The 15019-nt window shown below is 39.9% G+C and overlaps 2 protein-coding genes across 3 annotated transcripts in view; both read right to left on the bottom strand.

Moving 5' to 3' along the window:
• The window catches only part of POLN (DNA polymerase nu), a 169196-nt gene extending 155899 nt beyond the window's left edge, over positions 1–13297 (bottom strand). The window contains exons 1-2 of the mRNA XM_057704662.1: positions 13233–13297; positions 12606–12663 (exon numbers count right to left, since the gene is read on the bottom strand). The gene's annotated coding sequence lies outside the window, so the exon portion shown is untranslated. The remainder of the gene's footprint in view (positions 1–12605; positions 12664–13232) is intronic.
• Positions 47–13362, bottom strand: HAUS3 (HAUS augmin like complex subunit 3). 2 transcript variants are annotated; one of them, XM_057705902.1, is made up of 6 exons: positions 13287–13362; positions 12606–12663; positions 11182–12229; positions 9770–10209; positions 7755–7983; positions 47–2052 (listed from the first exon to the last, which is right to left on the bottom strand). In XM_057705902.1, exons 3-6 carry the CDS (start codon positions 12088–12090, stop codon positions 1819–1821), a joined length of 1812 nt encoding a protein of 603 aa, XP_057561885.1. In that variant the 5' UTR covers positions 12091–12229; positions 12606–12663; positions 13287–13362; the 3' UTR covers positions 47–1818. The 2 variants fall into 2 exon arrangements, with proteins under 2 accessions (XP_057561885.1, XP_057561884.1); XM_057705901.1 differs by having other exon boundaries at positions 13233–13308.
• Positions 13363–15019: the final 1657 nt, after the last annotated feature.

The raw sequence follows: 15019 nt of genomic DNA, 5'->3' as shown, positions 1-15019 counted from the left end.
AAAATAAGAAACAAGTCATGTAAAAATTTTTATGTAAACATTCATAAAAATTACGATATTCACCACTACAGGAAATAGGTATCAACTGTCCCCATAATATAGATGGGATAGTAAGAAGAAAACAAAACATTTAAGAGGCTCAATTGGGTATTATGGTAAATAGGAAACAAACTAAAGAACATATCTCCTCGTTAACCAATTTTGAAGCAAGAGATCTACTGTATATTTCCTACTTCCTGAGGTTTGAAACAAATGGCTGTTATAATCTTAAACATACACATCTAGTAACAGAAATTATTTTTAACTGACTTGGGTTATTATGACAGACAATTAACCTGACATCCTTTCACTTGCACTGCTCAGCTGTACTGGGCCCCTGGGCTGAGTGGGTGAAGGTCTAGAAGGGACAGTATGAATCATCAGGTAGCTGATCATACATCTAATGTGTTTGGCACTAATCTAAACAGAATTTGCTCTTCCATGAACCAGAAAACCAGGTGACATTTTCCCACATTACTGGAAAGAAGAAAAATTTCAAGTAAATTCTCGATTCCAAGGTAGGGCAAAGGGAAAAACAGGAACAAAAAAAGGTTACCTGTGAGGGGTTAATAAGCAGAGTCTTAGACAAAATTTATTGCTACAAATTTTTCAAGCATATTAAGATCTACTTGGTAAATACAAAATTTCAAATAATATACAAGTACAATAATTGGCAAAACATATTTCAGATTATAAAAATTGTCAAGGCCCATCTGTCACCTAAGCATACCCATTTTCTGATGGTTATAGCTAAAAAACTCCATAAAGATCACCTAAAATGCATAGTAGTTTTTAGACAGGCATTCCACATTACAAGCAGGTAATACCTTCTTGGAGTAGGAATATTTCCTGAAAGTAATGTCTAAATCTTCTCTTCTCTCCATAAAGCTTACTTAGTATGTAACACAGGCCACATAAAAACCAGGCACTCAAGATGCATTTGATGTAATAGCTGATAAATAAGCTACTGCAAATTATTTTACCTCAACTCTTAAAAATAATTTCTAATTGTCCAAATACTACACTTGTATCCCAAGCAATACAATCTAACACTTCAGTATTTTCACTCCTAAGAAATTGATTAAAATAGTGCTATACATCATCTGAGCAACCACTTCTAAGGAATTCTGAAATTTCACTTGAAAGCTATTCATGATATGTAAGTCACACTGAAGTCAGAGCACTGCTGAGATCTGTCCTGCAGAAATGCTGAATCCCCAGGACCCAACCTCTAAACTGAGCAATGGCCAATGGAAACTTGACATTCTTTGTGGTACAAGTAGGGAACATTAAAATAGTCTCAAAGTCTACAGCAGGGAATTATGGGTGAATACAGTTTGAGTGGCAAAATTTTACTTTACAGGTAAAAATGAGGGGACTTGACTATTCCATTTATTAAGGCCCACAGCTTTAACAATGATGATTCAAAGTTCTACAGATTTTTAAAATATTTAACAGTAGAAATTTCTATCTCAAAAAAAAATGAGAGATACAATTAACTCTATTAAAAATATCTGCATTATATAATAATGCTTTTTCCCTGTAGAAGTTATCAGGACTAAGTGCCACCAAGCAAATGTTCGTCATAAAAAGCACTGGTACTCTGAGCAAACATATAAGAAATAAACCAAATTGATATAATATCTGAATTCATTAAAGGAAATGTTCCATTGACCTCGAATTTAAAATTTTCATAGTGTTTATTAGCTATATTCTCCTCCTAATAAATAAAACATTAAAACACAACACATGCAGTAAAGATTTCATTCTTAGTAATTTTCAACCTTCAAGACCAACAGCCTTAATCTTTGACTGGTTTTCTAAATTCTCCACAATATCTTTCAGATAATCTTCATCTTTAAGAAAATATACATATAACTCTCTTTCCATTCGATGCAGTTTATTAGATGCCAAAATTTTTCTTTTTGTCTTCACATCGGCAAGAATATCAGTAAGAAGATGATTTAGCTTATTTAGATGAGATTCAACTTGATGAAACTGCTCCATTAACTCCTAAAAGGAAAACAATAATGCCTTTAATTCAAGCTCTATTCATAATACCAATTATAAATTTAAAATGTAACTTACATAAGAATCTAAATGATATAATGATTATTCCCACAATCTCAACAGTAAATGAACCTCAATTAAAAATCCATAGCAGGGGGTACTTCCCTGGCGGTCCAGTGGTTAAGACCCCACGCTTCCACTACCGGGGGCAAGGGTTCAAACCATGGTCGGGGGAACTAAGATCCCACATGCTGCAGGGCGTAGCCAAAAAAAAAAAAAAAAAAAAACCAAATCCATAGCAGGATTAATAAGTCTATGTATTGAAGATCCACTGCAACAACTTCCTACAGGCAATTTTAAGTAATTCAAAGCACACTCTTACTCCCTGAAGGAAGAGTCTGATATGTAAACTGTTCTGCATATTCATACATTCAATATCACTGAATGCCCATCAGGTACCAAGCACTGTTTTAGAGTCTACAAATATAAAGAATGAACACCATTTCCTTCACGGAACTTGAGTAATCAAATCTTGTTTTAGCCTAATCTGTTTACTCTAGACATCAGAGGTATTGGGAAAAACCTGAAATGAAGCAATTACCAATATAAAAACCTTAACAAAAATCTCGATTTTTCTTTTTTTTTTTTGGCACACGGGCTTAGTTGCTCCGCGGCATATGGGATCTTCCTGGAGCTGGGATCGAACCTGTGACCTCTGCATTGGCAGGCGGATTCTTAACCACTGCGCCACCTAGGAAGCCCCTCGATTTTTCTTTTTTCACATTGTTACAGAAGATGGAATTATATGTGACATTCAACAATAATGACTTACCATGTAATTCTTCTCAAAAACCTAGACATGATGGACCCTTCACATTTAATAACTGAAATTCCTCACTTCTTAACATTAAAAACAGTTTATTAACAAGTTTCCATGGCTTTTTTCAGCCAGTATTATCAAAGAGGTCCTCAGAAAATCTGTAGCTATAACTACACCTCAACCTTCCACAGCCTCTCGGCATGGTCCACAGCACGGTTATCACCTGGGGGTGCTTGTTATGAATAGATCCTACACCTCACTCCACACTAAATCACTCTGCAACAGGGCCAGAAGCTACATTTCAACAGGCTCCCTGGTGATTCTAATGTAAAAGTTCAAGAATAATAGCGTCACACCTGTCATAAATCCCAGTTCCAGAGAGCTAAATACATTAAAAAAAAAAAATCAAGTAGTATCTACATTAAGTGGTCTCTCTTTGAGGAAAAACTCTGTAAACTTGAATACAATGAAAAAAATCTCATCTTTAATTTCAATACTAAAGATCTTAACAGTTACTAAAATAATACTCCTACAAATACTGAAAAATATTCAACATCATTAATAAAAATGCAAATTAAAATTCACATGGATGGCATTTTATACCTCACTGGGCTAGGCAAAAAACATTAAATAATGATACCCAATGACAATACAGTGAAATCACCATATTTCAGTGATTCTAGAATGGAATCTTCACATTTTTAATATAACTGAAATCAATATGCACTGTATAATCAAAAGGATCATGTAACTGTTATTCACCAGACACTCATAAGAAGCACTGTATCACCAATATTTTATTTTTTGCTGTGCAGCAAGGCTTGCAGGATCTCAGTTCCCCAAGCAGGGATTGAACCATGGTCCCTGCAATGGAAGTGGGGAGTCCTAACCACTGGACCACCAGGGAATTCCCTCACCAATATTTTTTTTTTTTTACTTTTTTATTGTGGTAAGAACACATAACATGAGATCGCCCCTCAACAAATTCAAGAGTACAATGCAGTATTGTTAACTACAGGCACAATGCTGTATACCAATTGCTAAAACGTGTTCATTTTGCATAACTGAAACTTTATACCTGTTGATTAACAACTTCCCATCCCTGGCAACCACCATTCTACTCTGTGCTTCTAATGAGTCTGACTGTTTTAGATAGCTCATACAAGTGGAATCATGCACTATTTCTTCATAACTGGCTTATTTTTCACTTAGCATAATCTCAAGGTTCATTCATGTTGTGGCATTTTGCAGTTCTTTTTTATTTTAAGGCTGAATAATATTCCATTGTATGTATATACTACATTTTCTTTATCCATTCCTCCACTGATGGACTTTTAGGTTGTTTCCACAATTTAGCTATCATGAGTAGCACTGCAATGAACATGTGAGTGCAGACATCTCTTTAATATCCTGTTTTTATTTCCTTTGGCTATATACCCAGAAGTAGGATTACAGGATCATAATAGTAGTTCTATTTTTAAATTTTTCGAGGAAATTCCATACTGTTTTCCACAGTAAGCTGTACCATTTTGCATTCCCACCAAAAATGTACAAGGGTTCCAATTTCCCCAGATCCTCACCAACCTAGCCTTTTTGGGTTTTTGATAATAGTGATCCTAACAGGTCTAAGGTGATATCTCATTGTGGTTTTGATTTGCATTTCCCTGATAATTAGCGACACTGAGCATCTACTCATAAACCTGTTGGCCATTTGTGTCTTCTTTGCAGAAATGTCTATTCAAGTTCTTAGCCCATTTTTAAACCAGGTTATTAAGGTTTCTGCTATCACCAACATTCTTGATGTATAGTGTGGAAAAATGTAAAAAATACTTTGAATCAGGAAATAACATAGAAGTGGACTCTAAAGGTGAAGCTTTAGAAATACCTTAACCATTTTAATTGGCTTTTTTCCTTTTAACGTACAGTCAAAAGTGGTATGATAAAAACCTATATAATGCTAAATGGCTCAATTCACTGCAATTTAAATCTACCAGGATAATAATTCACTGTAATTTTAAACTTGGATGTAAGTTATAAAATAAACTGAAATATAAAGAAAAAACTGATAGAACTACAAGGAGAAATTTTCAAATCCATCATCATGGGATTTTTACATAATTATTTAAAAGATCAAGAAGATAAAATCAGTAATAGGAGACTTTAAAAAACTAATCACAAATATCACTTCACATCCATTAGGATGACTATTACATATTTTTTAAAAAGGAAAAATAACAAGCATAGGATATGGAGAAACTGGAACCCTGGTGCAGTTGCTGTGGAAACATTAGGCAGTTCCTCAAAAAGGTAAACACAGACTTACCATATGACTCAGCATCCACTCCTAGGTATATACCCAAAGGAGTGAAAAAACAGGGACTCAAATACTTGTACACCAATGTCCACAGCAGCATTATTCACAACAGCCAAAAGGTGTAAACAACCTAAGTGTCTATAAACAGATGAACAGATAAAATGTGGTGTGTATACACAATATTCAGCTCCAAAAAGGTATAAAATTCTCACACCTAATGCAATATGGATGATAATTAAGGACATTATGCTAAGATAAGCCAAACACAAAAGGACAAATATTATACAATTCTACTTACATGAGGTACCTAGTGTACACAAATTCATAGAGACAGAAAGTGAAATACAGGTTACCAGGGATGGGGGGAAAAGGAGGCATGGGGAGTTAATATTTAATAGGCACAGAGTTTGGCCCATTTGGGATGAGGAAAAAGTTCTGGAAATGTATGGTGTCATGGTTGCATGACATTGTGAATGTGTTTAATGTCACTGAATTGCACATGTTAAAACTGGTTAAAACTGTAAATTTTACATTTTGTGTATTTTACCAAAGTAGAAAAAATTATTTTAAAAAACTAATCATAAGCCTTTCTATTTCAAGAAATGATAAGCTAGTTATTCAGATCAATTCTTCCATATGAAAAGATGTAAAAGGTGAAATGAAATATTTAAAAAGAGTCAAACAAAACAAAAGCTCCCTAAAAGCAACAGAGATAAACCAGACATTAAAACAAACTGTAAGTCCATAAAACAACACAAATTGGTAAGGGAGCCTAGGGCCGCTTTACTCAATTGACAACCTTGGAAAATCAGAATCCATGATTCCTGAGACTCATAAGATGAGTGAGAGAAAAATCAAAGTCCAAAGGCAACAGAAGCTGGGAAGTCAAACAGGAGACTCTCTTCATAATAAACTAAGGACTCAAAGGACACCAACAATCTTAATATCAGGATGGCCAGAGATGGAAGAGCCTTTGGTTAGAATTACAGCCCCAATAGGAAGCACCTGGGTCCTCCAAAAACAGACTTTGAACCTAGTTTATGGTTCAGAACAGGCAGTGTCCATAATATATAACAAAACATACATGAAGGCGAAAGGCCTTTATCTCATAATGGAAGAGGGTCCTTTCACCAGAAAGATACTGATTTTAAATTTGTATGCCTCAATGAATGGTGATGGGACAATATGATTATTCATGGAGAAAAAAGTAATAAAATTAGAACTCTGCCTCTCATGTCATACATAAAAATAAACTCCTGGTGGATTAAAGAATTGAACTTGAACAGCATTAACTTTAAGGTAAACTAAAAGGGACTATCATTATTATGTTAAAGGCAAACCTTCACAAGATATAAAGAACAAGATATAAAAAAGGGCCAACCATAACAGCAATAAATGACATCAAATTAAAATCTTTAAAAAAAAAAAAAAGCCAAAACCAAACTAACAGGAAACAGTAAAAGAAAAAAACAAGCCACAAATAGAGAGCAAATATACATAACACTCATCACTGACAAAGGAATGGCATTTGAAATATACAAATAATTCCTACTGAAAGGGGGCTCAACCTCCCTAATCATCAGAGAAATACAAATTTCAACCTCAATGGGACCCTATGTTACATCTATACAGAGTGGAGAAAATTATAAATCAGACAGCACTATGTGATGAAAATGATACGGATAAATAGCATCTCTTAAGCACTGCTGATACAATATGGTACAACCACTTTACAAATCAGTTCGATGTACGCTGTAAAGCTGAACCTGTTATCCAGCAATCCCACTCCTGTGTGGGGTGAAAGCGAGTGAGTGCGTGTGTGTGTGTGTGTGTGTGTCTGTGTGTGCAGGTACACATCTATAACACATGCAACAAGAGACTATCCACAGCAGTATGACCTACAATGGCAAAAACTGGAAATAATCTAAATGTCTGTCAACAGAACAGATAACTAAATTGTGGAATTTCACATAAGGGAATACTAGCTATACAAAAGAGAAAACTATAAATGAGCTATAGCTTTACAAATATCAACATGAATGAATCCAAAAATCATATTAAGAAACGAACAAGTTACTGAAGAATACATATAATACAATCTACATAAAGTTCATAAACATACAAAACAACTAACGCACAGTCTATATTATAAATAAAAGAAAGCAAATGACAAAATTAAATGCAGCAGTTACTCCTTGAAGAGAGGGGAATGCTATTAGCAGGAGCGTGCTATTACTAAGTGTACACAGGATAGTAAAGATACAAGAGCAATCCTCCATTTACTAAGACAGGTGAAAAAAATATAGGGATGATTTTTTTTTTTTGATTCTTAGCATAAGCATTACATATCCTTTTACATTTGAAATATTTCATAAATTTAAAATTATGTGTATACTGATGAAAACTATCCGAAAAATATATTTATATGTGAATAAAATGAGATATAAAAATGTTATTATTAGCGCAATGGGATATGGGGTAATATTTTCCTCATGTTAACATTTTCTTTAGTATCTTTTACAATGAACATCATTTTTTAAAGTGTTTTTAATTACTATGGCAAGCACCCACCTGATCACTAAGCAAAAGCTGATTTCCTCCTTGATACAAAGCATCACAAAGCACGTCCACATCATTATTTAGTTTGGACAGAAAAAAAGAATGTTCTTCAGCAGATACTGCCAACTGCTCTTGTACCAAAGAAACATCCTGTTTTAATTTCTCAGCCACTTCTTCCAGGTTTCCATGGGTTATAAACAATTCTTTTTTCTTATTCTCTCCTTCTAAAAGTTGATAAAGCCTAAAATGTGAAAATAAAAATTACAGGAAAAAACTTTCAAGTCAGCACAGTTTTCCAAATTCTAATTCACTATATTGGGGCATCTTTGGGGAAAGCTAAGACCTTATAAATACTAATCAAATAACTAAAAACATTCCAACTAAAATACTACCTCATTACAGAAATATGTATTCTAAGTATTGTATCTGAATCCCCAGCTTTCCCATCTTCCAAGTTTTAGACATAAAATTCTTTTTGACTTTAACTGCCATTAACCTACTTCAAACAAACATTTCAGAGATACCTCCCTAGAAAACACTTCTTTCACAGAACACAGCTATGATGTAGTTGAAACAGCAATGAACTTGAAACACAAGACCTACGTCTTTTTTTTTTGGCACACAGTCTTAGTTGCTCCGCGGCATGTGGGATCTTCCTGGAGCTGGGATCGAACCCGTGACCTCTGCATTGGCAGGCGGATTCTTAACCACTGTGCCACCTAGCAAGCCCCAAGACCTACGTCTTGAGTTCTGGCTGTCACGTAAGACCTAAGTCAAGTCAACCCCTGAGGCCTAATTTTCACATCTTAATACCTACCTAATTTTAAAGGAGTGTGGTAGACTTAAAAGAGAAAAACTGAAAACATAAACAATGAAAAATGTTTTAAAAAGTAAACAATAAAGAGCTACATAAATAGTAACTGTAAACTTGCTACTCCAGTCATGTCCATACTTGCTTGACAAATTAAATTCCTAATGAACCATGAGGCCACTTCAACACTGTAAACATTAATGGCAGAAAAATCTTATGAGACAAACGGAAAAATGTGAGGCAGCACCTTCTGCACGTTTATAACAAAAAGTGTACGCTCTTTTTCTTAGCATTTTTTAAAAATGTATTATTTTAATTATTTTAACAAGTTGCAACAGACTTCCTAAAACTGGTTCAAGCCCAAGGCTAATTCTGTTCTCGTGGAACAATTCCAGGGGGCACTATTCACACAGAACCACGACATCAATGCCACTTTCTGAAACTGTACAGTGAGGCAGCCCTATCCATATCCCTCATTTCATTAATATGAACACAAAGTATTAGGTGATTTTCTTCTACTCTAGAGAAAAATCAGGAGTAGGATCCAGATCTTTGCGTCCTTTGACTACTTTAGCCCTCCAATTTCAGTATCCCCATGCCATCAATTGCTTAGACATCCAAAAGAGATTGGAAGCTAGCATTCATTCTTGCTGATTCACCTGACGACACAAAAATGAAGTCTCCTCTCCTCTCTACTGCTGCCTTCTCCAAATGCAGTCAATTCTCTGCTCAGCAACACTTGCTATATGCCAAGCTGTAGTTAAACTTCCTGCTGTAAATAAAACTCCTGCCCTAAAACTAAAAACATCTACTGGGTTGGCCAAAAAGTTCTTTGGTTTTAAATAAAAAGACACATCTTTTCATTTTCACCAAGAACTTTATTGTACAACGTATTCACTAACCAGACGAATTTTTTGGCCAACCCAATAGTGCCTAAACATGAATAAAGGCCTTGTACTGTATATTTTCCATCCTCCAACCCATCCACCTCACCTCTAAAACCAGCTATTTCCAGATTTAACATAAATGAAAAAGAGAGCAAGAAATTAAAAAAGGGAAAAGCATATAACAGAAAGGTGGAAGAAAAGAATACAAAGGCCAAAAATGGAGTGCAAAGAATTTTTTAAACTTCCACACTTTTAGCTGACACTCTAGTACTAATTTTACAAAAATGAATGGAAAAATAATTACTCATTAAAGAAACAATGAAGCCTACCTATGAGTAGAATAATCCTTGGTATCGATGGTGTTCCTTGGATTTCTCTGCTGAGATACTGATGGGTCTGCTAGCATTTCTAATCGCTGGTGGAGCATCACATTACTTTGACTAAGTTCTTGAACCAAATTTTCAAGCTGATGATATATGTCCCAATGTTTTCTCAATTCAATTTCATATGACAATTGTAGAAGTTCAAATGATGCCTTTTGCTTTATCAACTGATTTAAAACTAACTCTTGTCTTGCTGTGTAATAGTCCTGTTTAGCAATCTGCAGATCAAAATCTCCCTTTACAACTGGCATATTCAATAACTGGGCATTCTCTTTTACCACAGCAGGCAAAATTTTGTTGTTTATATGAGTGATTTGTTCTTCAAGTTTCAGAATCTCACTGTTCAAGCTTGAAATTTTAGCATCCAAATTATCTTTGCCAAGAGCCTACACAAAGAAAACAATTACATTTCAAACTATAAGTATAAAGTTAAAATAGTTTTAAAATTATTTTCACTTTCCATTTTAGGTTATCAGACAACATACTCACTAATAAAAACTTATTTCATACTAGCAAAAGCCAAAATTACAGTTTAAAAAGGAAAACTGTAAACAAAACCAAGGGTAAAGCCATTATGAATTGCTAAATTTCAATGCTATTACTACTGTGTAAAATACTACACACAGTAATGGCTACCAAAACAGACATCTTGTCATGTTTGTCTTAATAAAAATCACACTACTCACTGAATGCTAATGTATGTTATTTAAGTTTTCCTTAAAATTAAAATAACCTCAGTAGCTATTCTCCCAGCTTGCCTGTTGATTTTAGCACTTCTAAAGAAAGACAAGACTTCACACATCATTCCAAAATCTGTGTCAGTTATAGGTATTCAGCTTCAGAAAGGCTGTTATTTTTTACTCAACTATCTAGCGGTTACATTACCAAGAAAGCAAGCTTCCCAAGAGTGCAGATTGGTATCTATAACACATCTATACATTCTTAAAAAAAGAATCAAGGTTTCAATCCACTGAACTGGACCTTAACTTCATTAACACTATCCTCTGGACAGAGCAAACAAAGCAGAATACTCATAACACAGCCATAAGGCTCTTTACCCATTCATCATAAAAAAGGAAATTTCAGCGTCGTCTGTATCTGAACAAACACAGAGTGCAAAAGTACTTTGTTTAAAATGAGCCGATAATGGGGTTGGGTTACAATTACTATTTCTGCCCTCCACTAATATGAAGATCTGTTTGTATGAAACAATGACACATATCACAACTAAACACTGAACAAACATAAAATAAGAAAATTACTTATTACAGCCCCCTCTCTAAAGTATTTTACTATCAGTATTACTTCATTATTAACAACAATTTCAATACGAATCTAGTCTCATTTCTCATATTTACCTTGCTAGTGAGGCAATGAAGATTCTCCTCTGCCCACTTTATACTTGACTTCAGGCTCAAATTACTTGCTTTCAAGTGAATTAACTGATGTTGAGCACAAATGTATGCCAGCTGCAGCCTAGCCATCTCTCGCCGTCTCTCCTCAAGAACTTCTTGATTATCACAAACAGATGGTGCCTGTATATCTAAAAGCTGAAAACTTTCTTCATTTGAACTTTCAACTACTTCATGTATACCTTGAAAGAACTGCTTTTTTGTATATAAAGTTAATGCTGCTGTGCTTTGCTCTTCTTGGCTTAGATATTTTTCCAATGAAAATTGAGATAAAAACACCAGTGGATTCGTCCCTTGACCCAAATTCGAATGTCTGAAAAACACCATTAATTTTGCAACTCCATCAGTAAGAGCCTGAAGTTCATTACTGATCTTAGTATTCGTAGCATTTAGAATTCCTTGACTCTGCTTCAGCTTTTTATTGGCTTCTTCTTCTTTAGCAGTTAACCTCAGAGATTTGTGGCTAGTTACTGAAGCCATCAACTGACATTTGTTACGCCGCTGAATTTTTAGGTTCTTTAATTTCTGCAGAGCTTGAACCTCATCCTCTAATCTCTCTAGCTCTTTGTCATTCAGACTAGGTGTCTTCAAATCAGACGTTTTACAGGTTTTAAGAACTTCATCCAATGCTGCTCCTTCTAGGATGGGCTTGCCCGATTTTTGAAGAATGCTAAAGGCTTCCAATTCCTCTTCAGACAATACGTTCTGTTCATTCACATTCCCACAAAACCACTTCAAAAATGATTCATTTTCAACAGTCTCAAACAACCAGTCAAAATCTTCCCCATTAAGAATATCAGCTTTGGGATAATCAATTTTTTTTAATGTTTCCACAAACTCTTTGCCACAACTCATGGTTTAACTACCCCAATTTTTTGTAACTGATAAGGCTTTATGGTGTTGATATTTAGAAAATAAATCCAAATACACACAAAACTAATTTTAAGTCCACAGAAAAGGGGGAAAATATTTTTAGAATCTATAATAATTTCTCCTAGAGGGGAAAGAAAACAAGCATTAGACCACAAATAAGGTTACAAATGATATCTTTAAAAGGATGGTACAGATAAATACCACAAGATACAGATGCAGCTGAAAAGTCTGATGAAGATAAAGAGCAACAGTTAGGGTATTACTTAGAACACTGCAACGGTAATGAAAACCTAATTAACAAGAAAATCACTTTTTCCCAAAATGGTTTAACACATATTACATTTTATAGAGCAGCAGTTCAGTTTCTAATTCAAAATAAGTCAATCTAAATATGTCCAAGCCATCACGTGGCTAAGCTGCCTCTTTTCCCTGTCCTTCTTGAGAAAAAACAAATAAATACAGAAAGTCTTTTGAGGAAGAGTCCACTAAACATTTACCTGAGCGACTCGATCAACATCCGCATTCACGCAAGAACCAAAGTCAGATACGACCAACCTAGTGCAGAGAAAATGAAGCTGCAGGTTTAAGAACCCCCCGACCTGAGGAGAACCAAGGGACTGAGCGGTCGTTGGATAGAGATCTTTCAGGCTTTTATTCAAAGGGACCGCTGACTAACCCACGCTGCGCACCCCCGAGGCGGGACCCAGCAACACGTTCGGGCCCTCGGGGTGATCTGTGGCGCGCGCGCCAATAAAATAGTCGTCCACGGACGCCGCCGAATCGGCGCGAAGACCATCCGCACGAACCCCGGGCGGGCTCCCGGCCGGCCCGCGCCGCGTCGCAGCAGCGCCTCAGGGTCCGGCCCGGCCGGAGCCCCCACCCCCAGCCCCGGAGCACCCCGTTTCCGGCCGCGTCCCCCGCCCCTCCCCGCCGGCACGGGAACCCCGAGTCTCCGGGCGCTGCCCTCGCCCCCGGCCCCTCACTCGCGCCCCCGCCCCCTCGCCCCGCAGACAGAGACTGCGCCGCGCGGGAAAATACTCGCGCGCCCGAAAGACGCCCCCAGGGGCGCCAGGAAAGAAGACGCAGCCGCTGGCCCGCACCGCTGCCACAGCACCCCCGCCCACCTCAGAGAACCGCGAGCCCGGCGCCACCCTCCTCAGGAAGCTCGGCTAGCCCACCTCAGCAGCCCGCCGCCGCGCCTCGCACGGCCTCACGGGAGCACCGCCTCCCCGCCCCCGCGCGCGCGCAGAAGGCCGACTCCCGGCCGTGGGGCGACCTTCTGCGCAGGCGCAGCGTCCGAAGAGGCGGGCCCGGAGCGGGCGGGCCCCGGCCTGACGTCTACCGGCAGGGAGCGAGCTGATTGGCTCGCTGCGTCAGGGGCGGGGCCAGGGCGCGCGCGGGGGCGGGATGGGGTCTGGGGTTCGCCCGCGGAGAGGTCGGGTCTCGCGGGGAGGTCGGGTCTCGCGCCGCTGTTCGGCGTGCGCGCTGCCCCGCGTCCCCGTCCCGTGAGGAGCCGGCTTCTCGCCGCAGCCTCGTCCGTTCGGGGGCGCGCCCCGGAGCCAGCCCGGCCCTGCTGCCCGCGCGCCGCGGGACCGGACAGCCCCGGCCCGGCGGCCTCTGCGTCGGGTCCCCGGCGGCCGCGGCGGAGGAGCTCGCGGAGCGGACGCGCGCGCCCCACGGCCTGTCCCGGCGAACGCTGCTGCGCAGGGGCCCTTCGCCGCCGGGCCCTCGCCCGGCATCCCCGTCGTGCACGCGTGGCTCTGCCGTGAACGCCGGAGCCGGCGCTCCCGGGGGGCGCGCCCAGCGAGGGGCCCGGCCTGGCGCGCGTCCGGCGGGCGCCCGCCGTCCCGGGGAGCCGGACCTGCGGCTGCCGTCGGCGTCGGGCGCAGCTGGTCTGCGTCTCTGCCAGGCTCGGGTCCTGTTTAGCGCGCCCGTGCCCTGCGGGTTAGCGCCTAAGCGCGCGAGGCTGGCCCCGGTCGTTACCACGCAGTCGGTGCCCCCCACCGCAGCGCCCGGTGGCCCTGAGCCGGCCCGCGAGGTGACGTCCCAGTCTAGGGTGGCACGGCAAGGCCGGGAGTCTTCACCGGCGATTTTTCTTAATGTTTTTAAGAAAAGAAAGAGTGATGTTCTGGGGGCAGAGACCATGAAATTAATCTCGACTGGAACATACTCATTCTCCCTTTGTTTTACTTTTTTTTTAATCTTCCTTTTCTAAAAGACAGCGAAGCCTCCAATGATCGGAAAAGCAAACGTTACAGGAGAAAAATTCCCAGAGCGGTGCCCCGGCGGAGCGCAGGGGCCCGGGCCCTGGAGGGGCCGGTCCTGTCGGCGAGCTGGGAGCCGGGTTAGAGCCCCCGGCCCGGGAAGGCTCCCTGGCCCAGCCGAGGCGGGGAGCGGCGGGGCAGCGGGGAGAGGAGCTGAGCCGCTTCATGGGGAGGAAGTGCAGGCTTGCGGAGGCAGCGCCTTCGAGAGATTCTGCTGAGGAGGCAAAGATCGAGGGAGAGAGAGCGCGGCAGGACGGCAGGAGACGAGGGGGTGGGAATGCAGAGCTGGGGGGGAGGGTTTGGGTTTTGTTTTGTTTTAAGATGGGAGGAACTTGGGGATATTTATAGACTGTGAGGAGGAACTCGGAGGAGACAGAAGTAAAGATGCAGAAAGAAAAGGGCTGCTTTATAGGAAGATCTCTGGGAATAGGAGGGTGAGACCCCAGCCCACCGAGCCTGAACTATAAGCCCACGTTTCCTGGTGACTCCCGCGTCGTGTCCTGGGCCCACGAGTTCCCCGTATGTCTTCGAATTGCTGGCCATGGTTATTTGCTTGAAAGATGTTCGTGGGCCCAAACAAAAACGCCATAAAAATTTACAGTAAAAATCATAACGGTATTAGCCTCCAGGGTACAAAGGACAAATAC

This window comes from Hippopotamus amphibius, chromosome 13 (genome assembly GCF_030028045.1).
Source record: "Hippopotamus amphibius kiboko isolate mHipAmp2 chromosome 13, mHipAmp2.hap2, whole genome shotgun sequence".
NCBI classification, from domain to species: Eukaryota; Metazoa; Chordata; class Mammalia; order Artiodactyla; family Hippopotamidae; genus Hippopotamus; species Hippopotamus amphibius.
The sequence above is the reverse complement of the archived record's forward strand: the minus strand, read 5'-3'. Positions and strand labels throughout refer to the sequence as shown.

Excerpts from the sequence above, each read along its gene's own strand:
- HAUS3 (XM_057705902.1), bottom strand. The coding sequence starts at position 12,090 with ATGAGTTGTGGCAAAGAGTTTGTGGAAACATTAAAAAAAATTGATTAT. Across the intron at positions 10,210-11,181 it reads TTCATTGCCTCACTAGCAAG|GCTCTTGGCAAAGATAATTT; the intron begins GTAAATATGAGA and ends TTCTTTGTGTAG. Across the intron at positions 7,984-9,769 it reads AAGGATTATTCTACTCATAG|GCTTTATCAACTTTTAGAAG; the intron begins GTAGGCTTCATT and ends TTCACATTTTAG.